At 42.6% G+C, this 22,791-nt stretch overlaps 1 protein-coding gene across 4 annotated transcripts in view; it reads right to left on the bottom strand.

The window, feature by feature from the left end:
* The window catches only part of ankrd44 (ankyrin repeat domain 44), a 31,182-nt gene extending 9,551 nt beyond the window's left edge, over positions 1 to 21,631 (bottom strand). For 2 of the 4 annotated variants that reach the window (XM_034560945.1, XM_034560947.1), the window contains exons 1-18: positions 20,986 to 21,630; positions 13,910 to 13,993; positions 13,156 to 13,234; positions 12,610 to 12,680; positions 11,750 to 11,950; positions 11,263 to 11,350; positions 10,568 to 10,710; positions 10,175 to 10,387; positions 9,361 to 9,439; positions 9,123 to 9,237; positions 8,930 to 9,012; positions 5,456 to 5,519; positions 5,054 to 5,122; positions 4,717 to 4,857; positions 4,559 to 4,624; positions 3,811 to 3,922; positions 3,657 to 3,728; positions 2,908 to 3,109 (exon numbers count right to left, since the gene is read on the bottom strand). In XM_034560945.1, the coding sequence (XP_034416836.1) occupies positions 2,908 to 3,109; positions 3,657 to 3,728; positions 3,811 to 3,922; positions 4,559 to 4,624; positions 4,717 to 4,857; positions 5,054 to 5,122; positions 5,456 to 5,519; positions 8,930 to 9,012; positions 9,123 to 9,237; positions 9,361 to 9,439; positions 10,175 to 10,387; positions 10,568 to 10,710; positions 11,263 to 11,350; positions 11,750 to 11,950; positions 12,610 to 12,680; positions 13,156 to 13,234; positions 13,910 to 13,993; positions 20,986 to 21,012 (1,909 nt within the window). In that variant the 5' untranslated portion in view covers positions 21,013 to 21,630. Of the gene's footprint in view, positions 1 to 2,907; positions 3,110 to 3,656; positions 3,729 to 3,810; positions 3,923 to 4,558; positions 4,625 to 4,716; positions 4,858 to 5,053; positions 5,123 to 5,455; positions 5,520 to 8,929; positions 9,013 to 9,122; positions 9,238 to 9,360; positions 9,440 to 10,174; positions 10,388 to 10,567; positions 10,711 to 11,262; positions 11,351 to 11,609; positions 11,729 to 11,749; positions 11,951 to 12,609; positions 12,681 to 13,155; positions 13,235 to 13,909; positions 13,994 to 20,985 lie in introns of those variants that run through there. The other 2 variants (XM_034560944.1, XM_034560948.1) reach the window with 2 other exon arrangements.
* Between the last annotated feature and the right edge of the window lie 1,160 nt (positions 21,632 to 22,791).

The following is a 22,791-nucleotide window of genomic DNA, read 5'->3' on the forward strand; positions in this document are numbered from 1 at the left end:
GAAGAAGGAAATACCACTAAAGGGAGTAGGAAATACCACTAAAGGAAGTAGGAAATACCACTAAAGGAAGAAGGAAATACCACTAAAGGGAGTAGGAAATACCACTAAAGGAAGTAGGAAATACCACTAAAGGAAGTAGGAAATACCACTAAAGGAAGAAGGAAATACCACTAAAGGGAGTAGGAAATACCACTAAAGGAAGTAGGAAATACCACTAAAGGAAGTAGGAAATACCACTAAAGGGAGTAGGAAATACCACTAAAGGAAGTAGGAAATACCACTAAAGAAAGTAGGAAATACCACTAAAGGAAGTAGGAAATACCACTAAAGGGAGTAGGAAATACCACTAAAGGAAGTAGGAAATACCACTAAAAGAAGAAGGAAATACCACTAAAGGGAGTAGGAAATACCACTAAAGGAAGAAGGAAATACCACTAAAGGAAGAAGGAAATACCACTAAAGGAAGAAGGAAATACCACTAAAGGAAGAAGGAAATACCACTAAAGGAAGTAGGAAATACCACTAAAGGGAGTAGGAAATACCACTAAAGTAAGTAGGAAATACCACTAAAGGAAGTAGGAAATACCACTAAAGGAAGAAGGAAATACCACTAAAGGAAGTAGGAAATACCACTAAAGGGAGTAGGAAATAACACTAAAGGGAGTAGGAAATACCACTAAAGGAAGAAGGAAATACCACTAAAAGGGAGTAGGAAATACCACTAAAGTAAGTAGGAAATACCACTAAAGGAAGTAGGAAATACCACTAAAGGGAGTAGGAAATAACACTAAAGGGAGTAGGAAATACCACTAAAGGAAGAAGGAAATACCACTAAAAGGGAGTAGGAAATACCACTAAAGTAAGTAGGAAATACCACTAAAGGAAGTAGGAAATACCACTAAAGGAAGAAGGAAATACCACTAAAGGAAGTAGGAAATACCACTAAAGGAAGAAGGAAATACCACTAAAGGAAGTAGGAAATACCACTAAAGGGAGTAGGAAATACCACTAAAGGGAGTAGGAAATACCACTAAAGGAAGTAGGAAATACCACTAAAGGAAGTAGGAAATACCACTAAAGGAAGAAGGAAATACCACTAAAGGAAGTAGGAAATAACACTAAAGGGAGTAGGAAATAACACTAAAGGGAGTAGGAAATACCACTAAAGGAAGTAGGAAATACCACTAAAGGAAGAAGGAAATACCACTAAAGGAAGAAGGAAATACCACTAAAGGAAGTAGGAAATACCACTAAAGGAAGAAGGAAATAACACTAAAGGGAGTAGGAAATACCACTAAAGGAAGTAGGAAATACCACTAAAGGAAGAAGGAAATACCACTAAAGGAAGAAGGAAATACCACTAAAGGAAGTAGGAAATACCACTAAAGGAAGAAGGAAATACCACTAAAGGAAGTAGGAAATAACACTAAAGGGAGTAGGAAATAACACTAAAGGGAGTAGGAAATACCACTAAAGGAAGTAGGAAATACCACTAAAGGAAGAAGGAAATACCACTAAAGGAAGAAGGAAATACCACTAAAGGAAGTAGGAAATACCACTAAAGGAAGAAGGAAATACCACTAAAGGAAGTAGGAAATACCACTAAAGGGAGTAGGAAATACCACTAAAGGAAGTAGGAAATACCACTAAAGGAAGAAGGAAATACCACTAAAGGAAGTAGGAAATACCACTAAAGGAAGTAGGAAATACCACTAAAGGAAGTAGGAAATACCACTAAAGGAAGAAGGAAATACCACTAAAGGAAGTAGGAAATACCACTAAAGGAAGTAGGAAATACCACTAAAGGAAGAAGGAAATACCACTAAAGTAAGTAGGAAATACCACTAAAGGAAGAAGGAAATACCACTAAAGGAAGTAGGAAATACCACTAAAGGAAGTAGGAAATACCACTAAAGGAAGTAGGAAATACCACTAAAGGAAGAAGGAAATACCACTAAAGGAAGTAGGAAATACCACTAAAGGAAGTAGGAAATACCACTAAAGGAAGAAGGAAATACCACTAAAGTAAGTAGGAAATACCACTAAAGTAAGTAGGAAATACCACTAAAGGAAGAAGGAAATACCACTAAAGGAAGTAGGAAATACCACTAAAGGAAGTAGGAAATACCACTAAAGGAAGTAGGAAATACCACTAAAGGAAGAAGGAAATACCACTAAAGGAAGTAGGAAATACCACTAAAGGAAGTAGGAAATACCACTAAAGGAAGTAGGAAATACCACTAAAGGAAGAAGGAAATACCACTAAAGGAAGTAGGAAATACCACTAAAGGAAGTAGGAAATACCACTAAAGGAAGTAGGAAATACCACTAAAGGAAGAAGGAAATACCACTAAAGTAAGTAGGAAATACCACTAAAGGAAGAAGCGCGTTGAATAGAAACAAATACAACAAACAAGCTGCGTTGTCAAGCTGTGAACTACAGCGCGGTGCCAATCATCCGGACATATGGCACCATTCCACTTTCTTTACTTTAGAAACACCTGAAACACCCGTCACGCAATCTGGTAATAAAAGTCATGTTTTAAATCTGCGACTCACATAAATATCCTTAAAAGCTTGTCGAAGGCTTTTTTGAACAATCCATTTATCGTTTAGTTTAATAGATTTAAATCACAACCTCGTAGATTACAGATACATTATGGGATTGCAATCAGTGAAGGTGTTTTTTTAAAAGCGACAAAATCGTGTGTACTTGGATGGAGAATTTTTTAAAAAAATTGATAAATCTCAGGTTTTTACTTTGGAAAAAAATAAATAAATAAAACTGGAAGCATAAAAGCAAAAAAAAAGTAAATAAAATCATTAAAAACCAAAGTGTCCACCGTTTCTCGACACTCGGTGTTGATACAGATGGTTTTTTTTACGCGAACCAGAACCAGAACCCACCTGCCAGGTGGACCGGGTTGCGTCCGTACTGGGTGTCGGTGGAGCGCGGCGACGCCCCCTGGCCGAGGAGGGTGTGAACGCAGTCGGCGTGGCCCCGCAGGGCGGCCAGGGCCAGGGGGGTCCGCCCCGCCTCGTCCCCCTGGTCCACCTCCCTCTCCCCCTGCAGCAGCACCTCCAGGGCCTGGGCGTGGCCGTGGTACGCCTGCAGAGACACGCCCACAGGTAGCATGTAAGAGGTCACTTCTTTAGGGGGATGTGACCAAGAACAGCACTTTTTAACCTTCATATCTACACGGATAATGGTTCATCTAATTATCAAAGTATAGATTTATCTTATTCTCTGATCGGATCATTTAAAAAATCATAATTTCACTGAAGCAAAGTTTTTAACGTTTAATAAAGTTGCCTTCTTTTGCTTAAGTTCAATTTGAATGCGTGTATCAAGTCTACAGATAATTCACACGACCGCTTTATATTACAATTTATTATTTATCACTTTATATCTTTTTATAATCAATCTATCGTTGTGTTTTAGTGAATGAATCAATCAAAGACTCTCTTTAAAATACAAATCTATTAAAATATTAAAATCTATTAATTCTACAATGAGCGTACAGCTGTTTTTTTAAGTTTAACTCATTTTGCCACTTTTTGTGTTACATTTAAGAACTTTGTCTAAAGAAAAGATTACAGCTACATTTTTAAAACTCCGGTATTGTATCAGCACTAATATATTTTAAAGGACTCACGGCGAGGTGCAGCGGGCTCCGAGCGTTCCGAGACTCGGGGTCGTCTTTGTGACCGTCGTCTTTATCCAGCAGCTGAAAATCACAACACACACACACACATCAACGTGAACCCGGCTCGTACGCAGCGTGTGTGTGTGTGTGTGTGTGTACTGACCAGCTCCAGGCAGTGCCTGTGTCCGTAGGCTGCAGCGTAGTGGACCGGGCTGTAGCCCTGCTTGTCCTTCAGAGAGGCCGCGGCTCCGCTCTGAAGGAGGAACTCCAAACATCTGGAAAGCAAAAAACATCTCCGGTTGTCATGGAGACCGAACACGGTGTCTTATTTTGGGTTATTTCTACGGCTGTGAGGAACGCCTCCATTTCATTGGTGGGACAAATGGGACAAAACACTTTAATTAAGGTGTTCTCCAGTAATCCTTTTATCCAGTGAGCTATTATTCACGACATTAAATCTTCACATTACAGAAAAACGCGGAGGATGTGTTGGAAAATGGTTTTACTTTTATATCTTTCATTGTTTTATTTGATCTTTGTTTTCTACAATATACTTAAAATGAATTATTTAAAAAAAAAAAGGAGTGATGTTTGTCTCTCTTTAAAAAAAACATACACACACAACAGTAATTATAAATATTCATTTGATCAATTTAAATTTGATTTCTTTCTTGTTTTAATATAAAAAAAATACTTTAAAATATCCCCATGAAGAAAAGTATCATCGTAAAATTATTAAGAATCATCATAAATGAGAGTGATGTCTGTTTCTCTTTAGAATAATAAAATATTATTAAAATAAAATGTTTGCATCACGTATACAACCGTTTGTAACTTAATTTTGTCATTTTTGTGTGTGTTTAAACGCTACTTTACATCACAGCATTATGTATTTAATGGAGTGGACTTACAGCGCGGCTTCCTTCTCCCTCTCCGCCTGAACGCCTTCACTCTCCGGCTCCAGAGCGACGCGGCGCCTTTAGAGGGAGAGACAACGAGGGGGGGGGAGGGGGTGAGATAAAAGAGGAAGTGAGGAGGAAGTGGACAGGAAGTGGACAGGAACCCTCACCTCCTGTCCAGGTCCGAGGCGGCGGCGTAGTGCAGGGCGGAGCGGCCCCACTGGTCCGTGGCGTTGACGGCGGTGCCGCACGCCACCAGGGTCTCCAGGCACGGGTAGTGGCGGCTGGCGGCCGCGTAGTGCAGGGGGGTTCTGGGAAATAAATAAAAGACACATTATAGACGCGCCCACTCGAGGACGCACTTTATTACGTCAGACTTCACGCCTCTGTTTGCTTTTGACTTTAATTGAACCAGATTCAAGAATATTAATCAATGAATGCATCTCACTGCAACACGTATTCTACTTTTAGCTTTTTAATGTTTTAATGATGAACTGAAGCTCTCACCTGCCACACTTATCCCTCCTGTTGTGGTCTCCACCGCTGCTCAGGAGCAGCTTCACACACTCCACATTGCTGCACACAGAGAGAGAGAGAGAGAATTACTACAAGAAGACCATGAAACATATAGAGAGACGGAGAGCTAGACGTCTTATATGACTGTAGACTTACAGGTTTAAACCTGCAGCGACACGCCTGTGTCACTAATTGCATATTCTAGAATACATTCCTCTGCATCAGAAAGAGGAAGCGTGGGAATGTGGAGTAACCCAGCTGGGGCCTCTCCACTACCCAGCATGCTCCTGTCGTCTACATTCCTGATGAGGCACATTTAAAAACACGCTCTCCAGGAATGTTTGTGTTGTTTGTTGTGCGTTTCCATGGGTAACGAACACAAAAGGGGCTCACCCTCCGGCGGCGGCGGCGTGCAGGCAGGTCCTCCCCATGCTGTCAGGGGTGTCTATCTGGAAGCCTGCAGACAGGACCGAGGCGTTACACACTATGATAAACCTCCGGACTGAAGACGGACAACACACAGCGGCAGCCACCGCAGGGAGGGAGGGAGGGGGAGAGAGAGAGAGAGAGAGACAGAGAGAGAGAGAGAGACAGAGAGAGAGAGAGACAGAGAGAGAGAGAGAGAGAGAGAGACAGAGACAGAGAGAGACTTATATAAGAAGGAAGGAATCAGAGAAAGGAAGGAATTTGGACATGTTTAGGAGACCAGGAAGAAGAACTACAAGTGTGGCTTAATTTTAATGTGCGAAGGATTTCACATCACAAGAGCAAAGGCCTCAAAATAGGGGCGTGGCCACAGACAACAGCTCCCACAACAGCAGTAACATTAAAAGTTTGCTCGTGGATGTACAGACATATATATATATATATATATATATATATATATATATATATATATATATATATATATATGGATTACTTTGATACTGAAGAAAACCGAATAAAAAAGTTCTGCAGTCACAAAGAGCGTTTCTCTTTTATCCTGAGAATTGATTGAGGCAGATTTATAGATATTTATTGTGATGTTTATAATATATATATATTAGCATCTTGTTTTCTTTTGTCACGATGGTCTCTACGAAATAAAGACACACGGTATCGTGTGAATTAAATACTCGACAAATGAAAGTATTTTTTTATTTAATTGGGAATGAGTTAGTGCGAGTTCGTTATCATCAAACTTAAGACGAAGACATTTCGGTATCACGATATCTAAAATACGCAATTCCATCGTTTCCATTGGACGATAACAAATTATCATAATTGAATTATCTCGCTGGTTTAACTAAGTCTACATTGTGCTGGTTTAACTAAGTCTACGTTCTACTGGTTTAACAAAGTCTACGTTGTGCTGGTTTAACAAAGTCTACGTTCCTGCTGGTTTAACTAAGTCTACGTTGTGCTGGTTTAACTAAGTCTACATTGTGCTGGTTTAAATAAGTCTACGTTGTGCTGGTTTAACTAAGTCTGCATTCCTGCTAGTTTAACTAAGTCTATGTTCTACTGGTTTAACAAAGTCTACGTTCCTGCTGGTTTACCTAAGTCCACGTTCCTGCTGGTTTACCTAAGTCCACGTTCCTGCTGGTTTACCTAAGTCCACGTTCCTGCTGGTTTAACTAAGTCTACGTTCTGCTGGTTTAACAAAGTCTACGTTCCTGCTGCTTTAACAAAGTCTACGTTCTGCTAGTTTAACTAAGTCTACATTGTGCTGGTTTAACTAAGTCTACGTTCTGCTGGTTTAACTAAGTCTACGTTGTACTGGTTTAACTAAGTCTACGTTGTACTGGTTTAACAAAGTCTACGTTGTACTGGTTTAACAAAGTCTACGTTCCTGCTGGTTTAACTAAGTCTACGTTCTGCTGGTTTAACTAAGTCTACGTTGTACTGGTTTAAATAAGTCTACGTTGTACTGGTTTAACTAAGTCTACGTTCCTGCTGGTTTAACTAAGTCTACGTTCCTGCTGGTTTAACTAAGTCTACGTTGTGCTGGTTTAACTAAGTCTACGTTGTGCTGGTTTAACAAAGTCTACATTCCTGCTGGTTTAACTAAGTCTACGTTGTGCTGGTTTAACTAAGTCTACGTTCCTGCTGGTTTAACTAAGTCTACGTTGTGCTGGTTTAACTAAGTCTACGTTCCTGCTGGTTTAACAAAGTCTACGTTCCTGCTGGTTTAACTAAGTCTACGTTGTGCTGGTTTAAATAAGTCTACGTTGTGCTGGTTTAAATAAGTCTACGTTCCTGCCGGTTTAAATAAGTCTACGTTGTGCTGGTTTAACTAAGTCTACGTTGTGCTGGTTTAACTAAGTCTACGTTCCTGCTGGTTTAACTAAGTCTACGTTCCTGCTGGTTTAACTAAGTCTACGTCCTGCTGGTTTAACAAAGTCTACGTTGTGCTGGTTTAACTAAGTCTACGTTGTGCTGGTTTAACTAAGTCTACGTTGTGCTGGTTTAACAAAGTCTACGTTCCTGCTGGTTTAACTAAGTCTACGTCCTGCTGGTTTAACAAAGTCTACGTTGTGCTGGTTTAACTAAGTCTACGTTGTGCTGGTTTAACTAAGTCTACGTTGTACTGGTTTAACTAAGTCTACGTTGTACTGGTTTAACTAAGTCTACGTTCCTGCTGGTTTAACTAAGTCTACGTTGTGCTGGTTTAACTAAGTCTACGTTGTGCTGGTTTAAATAAGTCTACGTTCCTGCTGGTTTAACTAAGTCTACGTTGTGCTGGTTTAAATAAGTCTACGTTGTGCTGGTTTAAATAAGTCTACGTTCCTGCTGGTTTAACAAAGTCTTCGTCCTGCTGGTTTAACAAAGTCTACGTCCTGCTAGTTTAACTAAATCTACGTTGTGCTGGTTTAACTAAGTCTACGTTCCTGCTGGTTTAACTAAGTCTACGTTCCTGCTGGTTTAACTAAGTCTACGTTGTGCTGGTTTAACAAAGTCTACGTTCCTGCTGGTTTAACTAAGTCTACGTTCTGCTGGTTTAACTAAGTCTACGTTGTACTGGTTTAACTAAGTCTACGTTCCTGCTGGTTTAACAAAGTCTACGTTGTGCTGGTTTAACTAAGTCTACGTTCCTGCTGGTTTAACTAAGTCTACGTTCCTGCTGGTTTAACTAAGTCTACGTTGTACTGGTTTAACTAAGTCTACGTTCCTGCTGGTTTAACTAAGTCTACGTCCTGCTGGTTTAACAAAATCTACGTTGTGCTGGTTTAACTAAGTCTACGTCCTGCTAGTTTAACTAAATCTACGTTGTGCTGGTTTAACTAAGTCTACGTTCCTGCTGGTTTAACTAAGTCTACGTTGTGCTGGTTTAAATAAGTCTACGTTGTGCTGGTTTAAATAAGTCTACGTTCCTGCTGGTTTAACAAAGTCTACGTCCTGCTGGTTTAACAAAGTCTACGTTGTGCTGGTTTAACTAAGTCTACGTCCTGCTAGTTTAACTAAATCTACGTTGTGCTGGTTTAACTAAGTCTACGTTGTGCTGGTTTAACTAAGTCTACGTTCCTGCTGGTTTAACAAAGTCTACGTCCTGCTGGTTTAACTAAATCTACGTTGTGCTGGTTTAACTAAGTCTACGTTGTGCTGGTTTAACTAAGTCTACGTTCCTGCTGGTTTAACAAAGTCTACGTCCTGCTGGTTTAACTAAGTCTACGTTGTGCTGGTTTAACTAAGTCTACGTTGTGCTGGTTTAACTAAGTCTACGTCCTGCTGGTTTAACTAAGTCTACGTTGTGCTGGTTTAACTAAGTCTACGTCCTGCTGGTTTAACTAAGTCTACGTTGTGCTGGTTTAACTAAGTCTACGTTGTGCTGGTTTAACTAAGTCTACGTCCTGCTGGTTTAACTAAGTCTACGTTGTGCTGGTTCACCTGAGGACAGCAGCTTCCTGCAGCAGTCTGAGTGAGCGTTCAAGGCCGCCAGGTGGAGAGGGAACATGTCGTGGACTCCTCGCCTTTTGTGGAGGGGAGAAGGAAACAAGAGAGTCTCTTATTTTTAACCGGATGCCTCGTCGTCATTGACAACATGAAAGGTGAAAAAAAAAAAAAAGAAAAGAAAACAAACCTGGTGCAGTCGGCGCCGCTGGTGATGAGCGTGTTGATGAGGAGCTCGTGGCCGTAGCGGGCGGCGATGTGCAGCGGCGTGTTGCCGTCCTTGTCCACGCTGTCGATCTCACCGCCTGCAAAATGAAGACGTTCGTTTATAACATTGTTTACGGATGAGAGAGAGAGAGAGAGAGAGAGAGAGAGAGAGAGAGAGAGGGAGGATGTTTTAAAAAAAGAGACGAAAGGGGGGGCGTCACCATTCTGGATGAGGGTCTGTGAGCGAGTGAAGCGCCCGTGAACCGCCGTCATGTGGAGAGGACTCTTCCCGTCACGACTCTGGGGACGCGAAAGCATATAGATGTGTGCAATAATATTAACATGCTCAATTGTGCTTTATTTTAATTTGATTTTTTTTCATAGTGAATTAAATCGTCTTAAATGTGTACCCCAAAAAAATATATATATACTTAAGTGTTCCTTCTTATGTATTTTTTATATATATATATATATATATATATATATATATATATATATATATATATATATATACTCTCCTTTTAAATTAAAAATCTAATTAAAGTAACAATCATCTTAAATGTGTACCACAAATATAAAATATATATACTTGTATGTATATATATATATATATATATATATATATATATATATATATATATTCTCCTTCTCAATACCTGGTAAAGACTATGAATTTTTTTCATAGTCAATTAAATTGACAATCGTCTCAAATAAATATAAAATATATATACTAGTGTTCCTTTTTATTCTCCTTCAAATTAACAATCATCTTAAATGTGTACCACAAATATAATATTATATATATATATATATATATTAAAAAAAGTAGCTTGAAGAGGAGAATATATATTTATATATATATCTCCTTTTCAAGCTACTTTTTTTAGCAAAGCAACATTAGCATGTCCAAGTCCAACGCTCTTATTTTAGCTCTTCAGCGGCATTAAGGAGTTGGTAGAGATCAAAAAGAGAGATGGTAAATATTGCACTCACATCTATCAGGTGGGGGCACAAACACGACTTTTTTCGACGCACCTGCACGTTGACGTCGGCCCCGTTGTTGACCAGGAACTCCAGGCACAGCGCTCCGTGCGTGGAGGCGGCGGCGAAGTGCAGCGGCGTGAAGCCCTTGTTGTTGGCCTGGCCGACGTTCGCCCCGTAGTCGATGAGCTCGCTGACGACGGCGTCCTGGCCGTTGAAACAGGCCACGTGGAGCGCCGTGTTCCCGAACGCGTTGCACTCATCGATCTGGGTAAACAACAACACAAACAAGACCTGTTGTTATGGCCGACGGAAAGGGGTGAAAAGTTCTCTTCAACGGTGTGTGTGGATGGTCAAGGTCAGGGTAAGGGACTAGGGGGAATCCATGGTAATGAAGGTCCTCACGAGTATAGAAAGACAACCGTGTGTGTGTGTGTGTGTCCTGACCTCCACCGTCAGGTTCAGCAGGTGTTTGACGACAGCGATCTTCCCGCTGGAGGCCGCCGTGTGGAGGGGAGTGTATCCCCGTTTGTCCTTGCAGCTGATCTCGGCGCCCTGACTCACCAACAGACACGCCACATCCAAATGACCTGCAGGGGGCGCACCGGAGCACACGGGAAAAATAAAGGAGGCATCAGTTGTTAGAATGACAAAAAACACTAAAGCAATAAACGCGTAAACGTCACAGATAAAAAAAAAAAATTTTTTTATATTAATTAATTAATTGTTAACTAATTGACAATAAAAGAGAGAAGCTGCAAAAATACTTTAAATGTGAGAAATATGACATTTTCTGATCATCATTTGTAACCTTTTTTTTTTTTTTGGCAAAAATAAAATATCTAAATTGTCTTAAACTTGTACCACAAATATAAAATATATATATTAAAAAATATATAAAAAGGAACACTTATCTAAAGTATATCTAAAGTGAAATATATATATATATATATATATATATATATATATATATATGTTCTCCTTTTAGTGCTTCTGTGATTTTCCGTTATTTCATTTGTGTTCGAAAAACACGAGATCTAACAATTTAATTTCCAACAACGTCTTCGACTCACAATGATCGACTTGTATAAAATATAAAAAGCCTTCATGCGCCAATAAGCGACTCAGTTCTCGTCTCTCACCCATGAAAGCCGCCCAGTGCAGCGCGCGGCCATCTTTCTTATCGAAGGCGTTGATGTTGGCTCCTTTAGCGAGGAGGAGGTTCACCATCTGACGGAGAGGGAGAGGGGGGGGGGGGGGGATCAGTGGGAAAGATATTTACATATTTGTGTGTGTGTGTGTGTGTGTGACGTCTTTATGCAACAGCAATGTAAATACATCACTTGGCTCTGGAGAGAAATAGAAGGAGTCGAAGAAATCTTCCGCCTCTCATTGTTAATTTTAGATTCTGCACATTTGTGAATGCAAGAAAAAAAAAAAAAAGAGCAACCCACTTAATAACCCCGATGACACAGCTGCAGCCGCCCACCTGTTCCCATTAAGCCAAACCATCCCACCAGAATAGCACAAAGCCGGGTTACATCACAGCGGCCGAAGTGCTCCAACGCGCCCGGAGAAGGAAGAGTGGGGATCGGATAAAGGGGAGGCTTTTGAAGTCGCCTGCAGTACCTCCGTGTGGCCGTTGAGGGCGGCGTGGTGCAGGGCGGTGCGCCCGCCGCGGTCCGACACGTTGGCGCTGCTCAGCAGCGGGATGATGACCTCCGCGCAGCGCAGCGCGTTGTTGGCGGCGGCGACGTGCAGCGGCGTCTGCCAGTTCTTGTCCCGCGCGTTCACGTCGGCCGAGTGGCGGATCAGGACGCGCACCGCCTCCTGGGAGAAGAAATAAAGTCACTGGGGTGCCGCTGCAGAGGGAAAGTTATTAAAAGAGAAGTAACGAGATTGAGATTACAGGAAGTGGAAGAAAAAAATATATATAAATAAATAAATATATATATATATTATATATAAATATATATATATATATATATATATATATATATATATATTCTTTTTTCAATTTATTATTATTTATTAGGTTAATTTGCGGGTAACAAAATGAGCATAAAACAAAGAACTTACAATCAGCTGGATAAACAAAAACAGAACATATGGCTATTTATTAACTATTTATTACCATTACAATTAATTTCCAGGCTACTGTGGTCGACTTGTGGGTAGAGCAAAGAGTTCTCGTGTGTCAGATGAACTCCGAGGCAACGAGTTGTGAAGGAAGTGTAAATTACAGTCGACTTAATGACTCCACATATTCTACGGCCGTACTCGTTTGGGCACCGGAGGCTCGTCAGCTGCTCCGACCCACATTCCTGAGGCCGGCTGAAGATACAGGGTGTGAGTTTAGGAGAGGCTCGTAAAACTATGCACAGAGTTTTCAGGTAAATGCCACGAGGCGCAGCTCCACACCTGTGTCACAGCGAGGATCTGTGTGTGTGTGTGTGTGTGTGTGTGTGTGTGTGTGTGTGTGTGGTCACCTCGCTCCGAGAGGCCACGGCGCGATGCAGGGGGGTGAGCCACATGTTGTCTTTGGCGTTGACCCGAGCCCCTGCAGAAGCACACAGAGTTTAAGGATGTTAGGACTTTTATTATCGTCAATTAATAAAAAAACAGGTGTCATCAAAGCCCGATAAATCGTATTCCTTTGTGCCACTGAGCTCCGTTGTTGTCCGGAAAATAAATATATGTATAAATATATTAGCACATCAATGAGATGTTGGCACTGGATGATTTAAATTTGGTTTCATGCGTATGCTCATCATCATCATCATCATCATCATCGTCCTCACTGGCGGTGTTTTGGTTCATTTTGTAAACATAAATAACTAAATAAAAATGAAAAGATGTTGTCGTCCTTCATCATTTAAAAAAAAAAATACATGTTATTCTGTCGCTACAATGAAGCATTTTTTTTAAGGTCTAGAATTTAGGCAAATATGCATGCAGAAGATAAAAGATGGAGGCTGAAAGAGAAGGAGAGAGACAGAAAGAGGGGAGGAAGTGGAGGTGTGGGGGGGTGTTACCAGAGAGGATGAGCAGCTCGGTGATCTCGGCATCGCCCAGGAAGGCGGCTGCGTGCAGCGGCGTGCGCTTCTCCGCGTCCTGCAGGGAGGAAGGTGGTCAGTTGGTCGCTTGTAAGAAGAAAAAAACGGGTCTTCAAGGGTCAAAGGTCATTTATTGTCGTTTAAGAGAGGAGTTGTGCACGTTAGCGCCCCCTAAAATAAGAGCTGGAGCTCCCGTTGCCCCTCCAGCGCCATGATATTGTTTACATTGGGCCATCTCTCTCTCTCTCTCTCTCTCTCTCTCTCTCTCTATCATTAAAAAAAAAGAGGCAAAAAACAACCAGAAAAAGTATCTAAAAATTTTAATTGAATTCACAAACTCTTTGAAATCGGACTAAATATGATCACGTAGGTAAAAAAGGAAGCGAGGGCCTTGAAGACGACCGCCGAGCCGAGTCGCCCTAAAAGATGATTGAAAGGAAACTTTAATTAATTAATACTAATTCCTAATAAATATTAGGGTGTGTAGTACAGGAGTTTACGTTGAGTTATGGCCATTTATGGCCAGATATTGGTAAAATCCCATAAAACTGTACAGTTGTGGCAGACAAATCATCTTGATTGTCTCATAATGTTGTCTTAGAGAATGTAAAATAATGTGTTTTATGAACATTAAAGCTTGTAAACCAGTAATTCCAGTAGAAATCCATAATACAAAAATAAATAAATTATAAATGGATATTGGGGGAACCGACTCTCTCTCGTGTGTCCTCACCAGAGCGTTGATGTCTTCGGACTTGTAGATGAGTATACGGATCTCTTCTGGGTCTCCGCTGAAGATCGCCTGGATGAGAGGAGGCTGAGGAGAGGAGAGGGGCGAGGGGAGAAGGGAGAGGGGAGAGGGGAGAGGAGAGAAGGGAGAGGAGAGGGGAGAGAGGAGAGAGGAGAGGGGAGAGAGGAGAGAGGAGAGAGGAGAGGAGAGGGGAGAGGGGAGAGAGGAGAGAGGAGAGAGGAGAGGGGAGAGGGGAGAGGGGAGAGGGGAGAGAGGAGAGAGGAGAGAGGAGAGGAGAGGGGAGAGGGGAGAGGGGAGAGGGGTGAGGAGAGAAGGGAGAGGAGAGGGGAGAGAGGAGAGAGGAGAGAGGAGAGAGGAGAGAGGAGAGGGGAGAGGGGAGAGGGGAGAGGGGAGAGGGGAGAGGAGAGGAGAGGGGAGAGGGGAGAGGAGAGAAGGGAGAGGAGAGGGGAGAGAGGAGAGAGGAGAGAGGAGAGAGGAGAGAGGAGAGAGGAGAGGAGAGGGGCGAGGGGAGAAGGGAGAGGGGAGAGGGGAGAGGAGAGAAGGGAGAGGAGAGGGGAGAGAGGAGAGAGGAGAGGGGAGAGAGGAGAGAGGAGAGGAGAGGGGAGAGGGGATAGAGGAGAGAGGAGAGAGGAGAGAGGAGAGGAGAGGGGAGAGGGGAGAGGGGAGAGAGGAGAGGGGAGAGGGGAGAGGGGAGAGGGAGAGGGAGAGAGGAGAGGGGAGAGGGGAGAGAGGAGAGAGGAGAGAGGAGAGGGGAGAGGGGAGAGGGGAGAGAGGAGAGGGGAGAGGGGAGAGGGGAGAGAGGAGAGGGGAGAGGGGAGAGGGGAGAGGGGAGAGGGGAGAGGGGAGAGAGGAGAGAGGAGAGAGGAGAGAGGAGAGGGGAGAGAGGAGAGGGGAGAGAGGAGAGGGGAGAGGGGAGAGGGGAGAGGGGAGAGAGGAGAGAGGAGAGGGGAGAGGGGAGAGAGGAGAGAGGAGAGAGGAGAGAGGAGAGAGGAGAGGGGAGAGGGGAGAGAGGAGAGAGGAGAGAGGAGAGGAGAGGGGAGAGGGGAGAGGGGAGAGAGGAGAGAGGAGAGAGGAGAGAGGAGAGGGGCGAGGGGAGAGGGGAGAAGGGAGAGGAGAGAGAGAAGGGAGAGGAGAGGGGATAGAGGAGAGAGGAGAGAGGAGAGAGGAGAGGAGAGGGGAGAGGGGAGAGGGGAGAGGGGAGAGAGGAGAGGGGAGAGGGGAGAGGGGAGAGAGGAGAGGGGAGAGAGGAGAGGGGAGAGAGGAGAGAGGAGAGAGGAGAGGGGCGAGGGGAGAGGGGAGAAGGGAGAGGAGAGAGAGAAGGGAGAGGAGAGGGGATAGAGGAGAGAGGAGAGAGGAGAGAGGAGAGGAGAGGGGAGAGGGGAGAGAGGAGAGGGGAGAGGGGAGAGAGGAGAGGGGAGAGAGGAGAGGGGAGAGAGGAGAGAGGAGAGGGGAGAGGGGAGAGGGGAGAGGGGAGAGAGGAGAGGGGAGAGAGGAGAGAGGAGAGAGGAGAGAGGAGAGGGGAGAGGGGAGAGGGGAGAGAGGAGAGAGGAGAGGGGAGAGGGGAGAGGGGAGAGGGGAGAGAGGAGAGAGGAGAGAGGAGAGGGGAGAGGGGAGAGGGGAGAGAGGAGAGAGGAGAGAGGAGAGGGGAGAGGGGAGAGGGGAGAGGGGAGAGGGGAGAGAGGAGAGAGGAGAGGAGAGGGGAGAGGGGAGAGGGGAGAGGGGAGAGGGGAGAGAGGAGAGAGGAGAGGGGAGAGGGGAGAAGGGAGAGGAGAGAGAGGAGAGAGAGGAGAGGGGAGACCGTCAGGCGTACGGAATCGAACACCCGATTCAACCGGGAGTGAGGCGGCGTCAGCAAGAACATGGACGTCACACAAGAGGAGAGCGGGCACGGCCCTTCCCACGGTACATCACTGTGTGTGTGTGTGTGTGTGTGTGTGTGTGTGTGTGTGTGTGTGTGTGTGTGTGTGTGTGTGTGTGTGTGTGTGTGTGTGTGTGTGTGTGTGTGTGTGTGTGTGTGTGTGTGTGTGTGTGTGTGTGTGTGTGTGTGTGTGTGTGTGTGTGTGTGTGTGTGTGTTGACTGCAGCGGACTAGAAACAGAAATGTTCTTTAAACTACTTTTTCTAGAGTTACTCGCTCCCGATATCCAGTGAGCACCAACATGTGTGCAGAGAATCTGTGTTTTGTAGAAAATACTTTTATTTAATTTATTTTTTTAAAGGTGGTTATGGAGGTCGCTGCGTGGAGGTCACGTCTCCAAAGCCCTTATTTTCTTTACCAGAGCACAGAGGTAAATAAAGAGGTAAATACAGGTCCTACTTGGCTCTTTTTACAATGGGAGTAAACTGTATAGGATTATATTATAATATTGGGTATGTGCATAATGGTTGTTTTCATAAAATGTTGAATTTTAAACATTAAATATATAAAAAACTACATTAGAAGTTAAAATATAAACTATACACAGGCCATTAAACACAATTATAAAAAAGTTGTGCAATGCGATTAATAGCAGAAGAGTCGGTAATTTCACATATTATGAATGTATACTATGATTAATAATAGTGTATAACGTGGACATATATAAATAAATAAAATAAAAGTGTTTGTCTGTATTGGGACATATTGCATTGTATGCAGTGCAATAAATAAGTATGACACATTAACATAATGGTGTAAATGTTGTGATGATACAGTACGCCATGTAAAAAAGGTGCAGTGTAGTAAAACTACAAAAAAAATCGTATAAAATCACGTGAGCGGCTCATTGACACCGACTGGAGACCGAAGGCTGCAGGTTCGACGTGTGACTGGTGAATCGGATCTAACAGGGATGCGCCTCACTTCACTTCCTGTGCGCCGCCTGCCTCACTTCCTGTTGCACAGCGATCCTTCTCGAAAACAAGAGAGGAACCACAGAGGAGCGTTTCACTTCTGCTTTTAAAAAGAAGAGAAAAAAAAAAAACCAAGCATTCTGGTGCAACGGCACATCATCACATTATAGATCACAGATCATAGATCACAGATCACAGATCACTCAGGTAGAAGGAGATGTTTGAGAATGTAATGAGTTGATCACACTCAATCTTGCAGCTAGTTAAAGTGGAACTATTTAAATGTGTATATATATATATATATATATATATATATATATATACACACACATATATATATATATATATATATATATATATATATATATACACACACATTTTTTAAATATATATATATATATATTTTTTTTTTTAAATGTATATATTTTTTTTTATTATTATTATTATCTATATATTTTTTTTAATTTATTTATATATATTTTTTATTATTTTTTTAATGTAGCTTAACCTTTTATAATATATTATAATGTATTAGTTGATTATATAACCTATTAATAATATGTAACCTGTTGGGAGTCCAACCGTAAAAAAAAAAAATTGTTTATATTTATCTGTACATATTTGACCCCAAATAAGGTCCCATGAGGGTCAACCTGAGGGTTGGGGTCTTCACCTTCTACACCTGAAGTAAAAAAAGCACCTCAGTTTCATTCCACTTTAGATATACTTCAGTGTTCCTTATTTCTACCTTTACAGATTATTTTATTGTTTATTTTCTGTTCCAATTTCTTTAAAAAAAACAAAAACGGACTACGAATGTGACCGTTATGTCTGTGACCTTTCACACCTGGGAGGTCAACAGGTCAAACTCAACCGGTCGGACAGGAAGAGGAGGAGCCGCGTCACTTTAAACGACCCCCCCCGAGCCGTCATTTAATTATCCGTTTTCTCCTCGTGGGGGAACGGACAAATGTTTCATTAAAGTTTAAAAGCTGCGGAGAGTCGAGAGTTTAATCAGTGTTTACTTGAGCAGCGCGATACGAGACACTGGAGGAAGGACACATTTAAGAGAGGGGGGGGGGGGGGGAAGAGAGAGAGAGAGAGAGAGAGAGAATGTGGCCCTAGATGGAGAGCAGGAAAGTGGGGGCTGTGCCTTTAAATAAGCAACCAATGCTTGGCAGCATATGGCCTCTTGAGCTATGCCGTTCTTTCTAAGCACGCCACATATGCACATGCGCACATACGCGCACACGCACCACACACACACACACACACACACACACACACACACACACACACACACACACACACACACACACACACACACACACACACACACACACACACACACACACACACACACACACACACACACACACACACACACACACACACACACACACACACACACACACACACACACACACACACACACACACACACACAGCTGGCAGCGGCCCCCTTGTCACTGTGCTGAGGCTGTGATCGCCATGGGGACCGGAGGGGCTGGCACAAGAGAAGGAAGGGGATTTAAGGAGAGGGAGCAAGAACGAGAACATTTCCAGCACCAGAGAGTTTTCCCCAAGGCCGGTAAATATTTTAGAATAATAGGAATCCGACACCTCAGCCGGTGTTTGTTTTGGCGTTAGCGGTCGGCAACAAAGTATCGAAGACACAACAGAAGCATGCTGGTGTGTTTAAGAGTTGAGCTTAATAGGGAACAATATCACAGTCATGTGTAATGATGCCCGTGTTCCTCTCACACACACACACACTACAGAGACACACACACTACAGAGACACACACACACTACAGAGACACACACACACACACTACAGAGACACACTCGTGTACGGAAAGTGAAAACGTCAACAACTTCCTGTGCTTCTTCCTTTGTGCTCTCTTTGGTGGTAAAACCATGTTTCTAACCCCCCCCCCAAAAAAAAAGCCATTCAGTATACAGAGATATATATATATATATATATATATATATATATATATATATATATATATAAATATAATTATGTATTTCCAGAGAAAATATGTAGGAGAAGTACTCAGATTTGATGTGTTAGCATCAAAATACACTTAAAGTGCTCCTTAAGCAGAATGGCCCATTTAAGCGCATATTATTGATGTATTAATGTTAATTTAAGTATTATTGATGCATTAATGTGCTTATCACTTTAAATGCTGCGGCCGGTAACGGCGGAGCTCGTTCTTATTACTTTATATGCTGCTGGGCGGCTTAATTTATAATATTATATTATCCGCATTACATTCAGGAGCGTATTTTATATTTTTATTTAACACGTCGTCTTCGTTGTAGTTTTTTTGATTATGTGACAAAAATAACTTTAATACATCGGCATTTATTAGTTGATGTATATCTGCAAAGTAACTCAAGCCGTCAGAAAAATGTGTTGAGTAAAAAGTACAATATTTGCTCCCAAAATGTCGCAGAGGAGAAGTTTAAAAGTATTAAAAAGTACTTTCGTAAAGCAGAAGGATTTCCAAATTATATTAAAGTAACAAAGTACAGTAAATGTACTCAACAGCAGCAGTTTGTGCATAACTATAAAGACATGAAAAACAGCATAAAACCCATTTAGACCTTTCCACCAGATTGACCTTTGACCTCTAGACATGCTAATAACCCTTCCAGCGACAAACCAGCTGAGCTGAATTACTTTAAAAAATAAATAAAAGATCTACTAGAGCAGAGTTTCATGTGATCAGCACATGATGAAAAGAAGAAAAAGAAAATCTATAAGCGACTCAGCTGAGCTCATCTTCATCATCATCATCATCGTCGTCGTCATGTTGTCTGAAAACAGGAAGCCTCCCCCTCCTTGAAGTTAACGACAGATCTGAGGACAGATTTCTACCAGCGTGTTTGAGGACGTTCACTCCTCTTTGCCTTCGGTTGCAGCTCCAGTACTGAAGTACGAGGTACTTGTACTTCACTCGAGTACTTCCAGTCTATGTAACTTTACACGTGTACTTCAGGAGGCAAATATTGTACTTTTTACTTTGTACTTTGTACAGATTGCAATTTTGTTTTTTCATCCACTTCCCGTCCTGTGAAAACCACGTAACTCCAGATGTGGGACGCTTGCAAATGAACTGAAGGACCAAGTTTTTTCCTTTTATGTGTTGAGAAAATCTTCATACTTCTTAATAAATAAAAACTCTTCAATAAGCCTCTCGGATCAAGCTGGGAAATGCATGTCACAAAAGCTGAAAACGAGGTTCTCACAGGACAGATATAATGATCTCATAGAAGATTAAACTAACCAACCGGGTGTAAAGGAGATAAAACACACACATCAATGCAGCAGAAACATCATAAACGATATTTTACTTTAAGTACATTCTTTGTAAGGTTTTGAATGCAAGAAATGTACTTGTATGGAGTATTTTCAGTGTGATATTAGTACTTTTACGAGTACTTCCTCCACCAAAAACCTAAACGTCACGGCATTACACAGCAAATTAAAGCTGCATCGATTAAGTCCATTTCTCACTATTTTCTGATGTTTTGTGAACTGGGTAATATTTATTATTTAAATAAAGAATGAAAACAACCATTCGTCGCAGCCAAAATGTAAATTGTGCACGTTCAGAATATACATTTTGTTTTTTGTGTGCACACTTTGGAAGAATGTGATTCATAAATCAGCTGAGGGAGCATCACGTGACAACCTTTTTTTTTTTTTTTTAAAGGCTCCAGAGCAGCTCCTACATAGACCTTGAGGGGAGACGGTGTCTCTAATATTTCTCCTTGGCATGAACTCTTATCACAAATAGTTTTCTTGTTTTGGTATTTAGAGGTCTGTGCACACAGGATTTTTTATTTATATATAAATATACATTTGCACGAATGTGCTTTGTAGCTGCAGCTTTGCGGAAGGAGACGGAGCAGGAAGTGTGAGTGAAGTGGGCTGTCCTCTTTTTAACGGAACAACCGACAACGTTACCGACACACACACACACAAAAAAAGGCGTAAAATTAAAAAAAAAGAATTAAAAAAATATATATCTGGATATTAACGTGCAGCTTTATGAATGAATTCCGGGTTCAGTCTGTAGGAAGTCAAATACAAAATATAAAAAAGCCATAAAAAAATAAAAAGTGTGTGTGTGTGTGTGTGTGTGCAGCAAAACAGCTGTGTTAAAATGTGAAGCCTTTTTAAGATGCTAAGCTAACAGCTAAGCGGCTCTACCTGCTCGGCCAGTTTGAGGACAGCCATCTCTGGATCAGCTGCTCCGGCTGGTTCCTCCACTCCCTCCCGCACCGCAGCACCATGCACGGGGCGATGCTGCGCCGCGACGCGCTACGTCCGGACGTCTCTCTCTCTCTCTCTCTCTCTCTCTCTCTCTCTCTCTCCACCCCCTCCTCCTCCCTCCCTCCCTGCGGGGAAGTCGTAGCGGCTTCTCGGCGGGTGATGGTGACGAAGGCCGGCGGGTGAGCAAACCCCCTTTTGCACCCCCCCCCCCTCTCCCCGGCTCCGCTCACGCTATCTGCGGGGAAAACGCTGCTGTGGAGGCGGCCGCCGCTCGGAGGAGCAGTCCGGAGGTGTTGAAGAGGAGAGAGAGGAGCGGAGGGGGGGGGGGGGGGAGCAGGAACGGGTTTGACCCCAAAAATAATCCACATGTATGGCCGCTGGTGTTGGTGGTGCACGGGGGCTGCCGGGCGTCTCTCTCCGAGGCGACACACACACACACACACACAGAAGGCTGCCCTCCTCTCCCGGTCCGCAGAGCCGCGCACGAGCCTCCCGGAGAGAGGCGGCCAGGCGGAGATCTCTCGCGCACACAGGAAGTCGGAGCTCGTCTCTCCTCTTCCTCCTCTCAGATGCAGAAGTGGAGGAGCCGCTTCCTCAGCATCAACAAGACCGGCGCACCTCCTCGCTGCTGCCCTCTGTCGGACGCACTCGGAGCTGCAGCCTCCACCGCGTGCACACGCACACGCGCACACACCAAGAGACTGGACGGATTTTTTGGGGTTATTTTTGCTTCCATAACATCCAAAGTACACATTCAGTTGTGTATTTTACTACTTTTGTCCATTTGCATCTGTAGATTTCTCCTAAATTACCACTAAATGATATTAGCCTGTTGATGTTGACGGTGTTTTCTAATTAGAAATACGTCAATTCTAATACGTATTTCTACGTTTTTAATTTTAATTTAATACGTCATCAAAATGAAACGGTACTTTTGAGCCCGGCTTTTATCGAACGTTCAGATTCCTGCACTGGAAATGTAGGAAAATGAGCACATATTTAATGACAGAATGCCTCTTTTGCATGATTACGCACAGATTTTAAGAAAAGTTAAGTAATACAAGTGTTATTAATTTCCTGGAACGAATTAAACCACATTTTAAGCCAATTTTCCACCAGAAAAAAACCACAACCTTCCCCTTCTCATGAAATGATTGTCACACACACACACACATTCCAAAGGTTATAAGGGAAGGAAGCTGAAGGCTCCTTATTGTGTCTGGAAAGTTTAGGATGATTTTATGGTCTTCTTCTCCTCCTCTTCCTCCTCCTCTTCGGCGCTGATTGACACATCGTGTCCTCACATGATAAATAAAAAATAAAGTAATTTTACAAATTAGCCTCAAAAGCAAATAAAAAAAAACACGACAGGAACACATGACCTCAGATTAACAACTCAAACTAAATGTGGTTATTAAACAAACACACAAGAAACATATTTGCCTCTTGCTTTCTGGGGATATCCCTCCCTCTCTCTCTCTCTCTCTCTCACTCCTCAGATTAGCAGACACTCTTCCGAGGGAATCTGGGTCAGAGTACACGACGCTGGCTGAGTGGGGGAGGTTGTTTTATTTTCCTTTGTGAGTCTATAAGCATTCATGCATGTGTTTTTATTATATATATATATATATATATATATATATATTAGTCCAAGTGAATTCCCAATGTATCCCTCAGCTATATGATTGTAATTAAATAGTTTTAACCCTACGTTTATCCCCAGAGGGGAACTCAGTTATTCAT

Source organism: Cyclopterus lumpus, chromosome 21, assembly GCF_009769545.1.
Source record: "Cyclopterus lumpus isolate fCycLum1 chromosome 21, fCycLum1.pri, whole genome shotgun sequence".
Taxonomy (NCBI): Eukaryota; Metazoa; Chordata; class Actinopteri; order Perciformes; family Cyclopteridae; genus Cyclopterus; species Cyclopterus lumpus.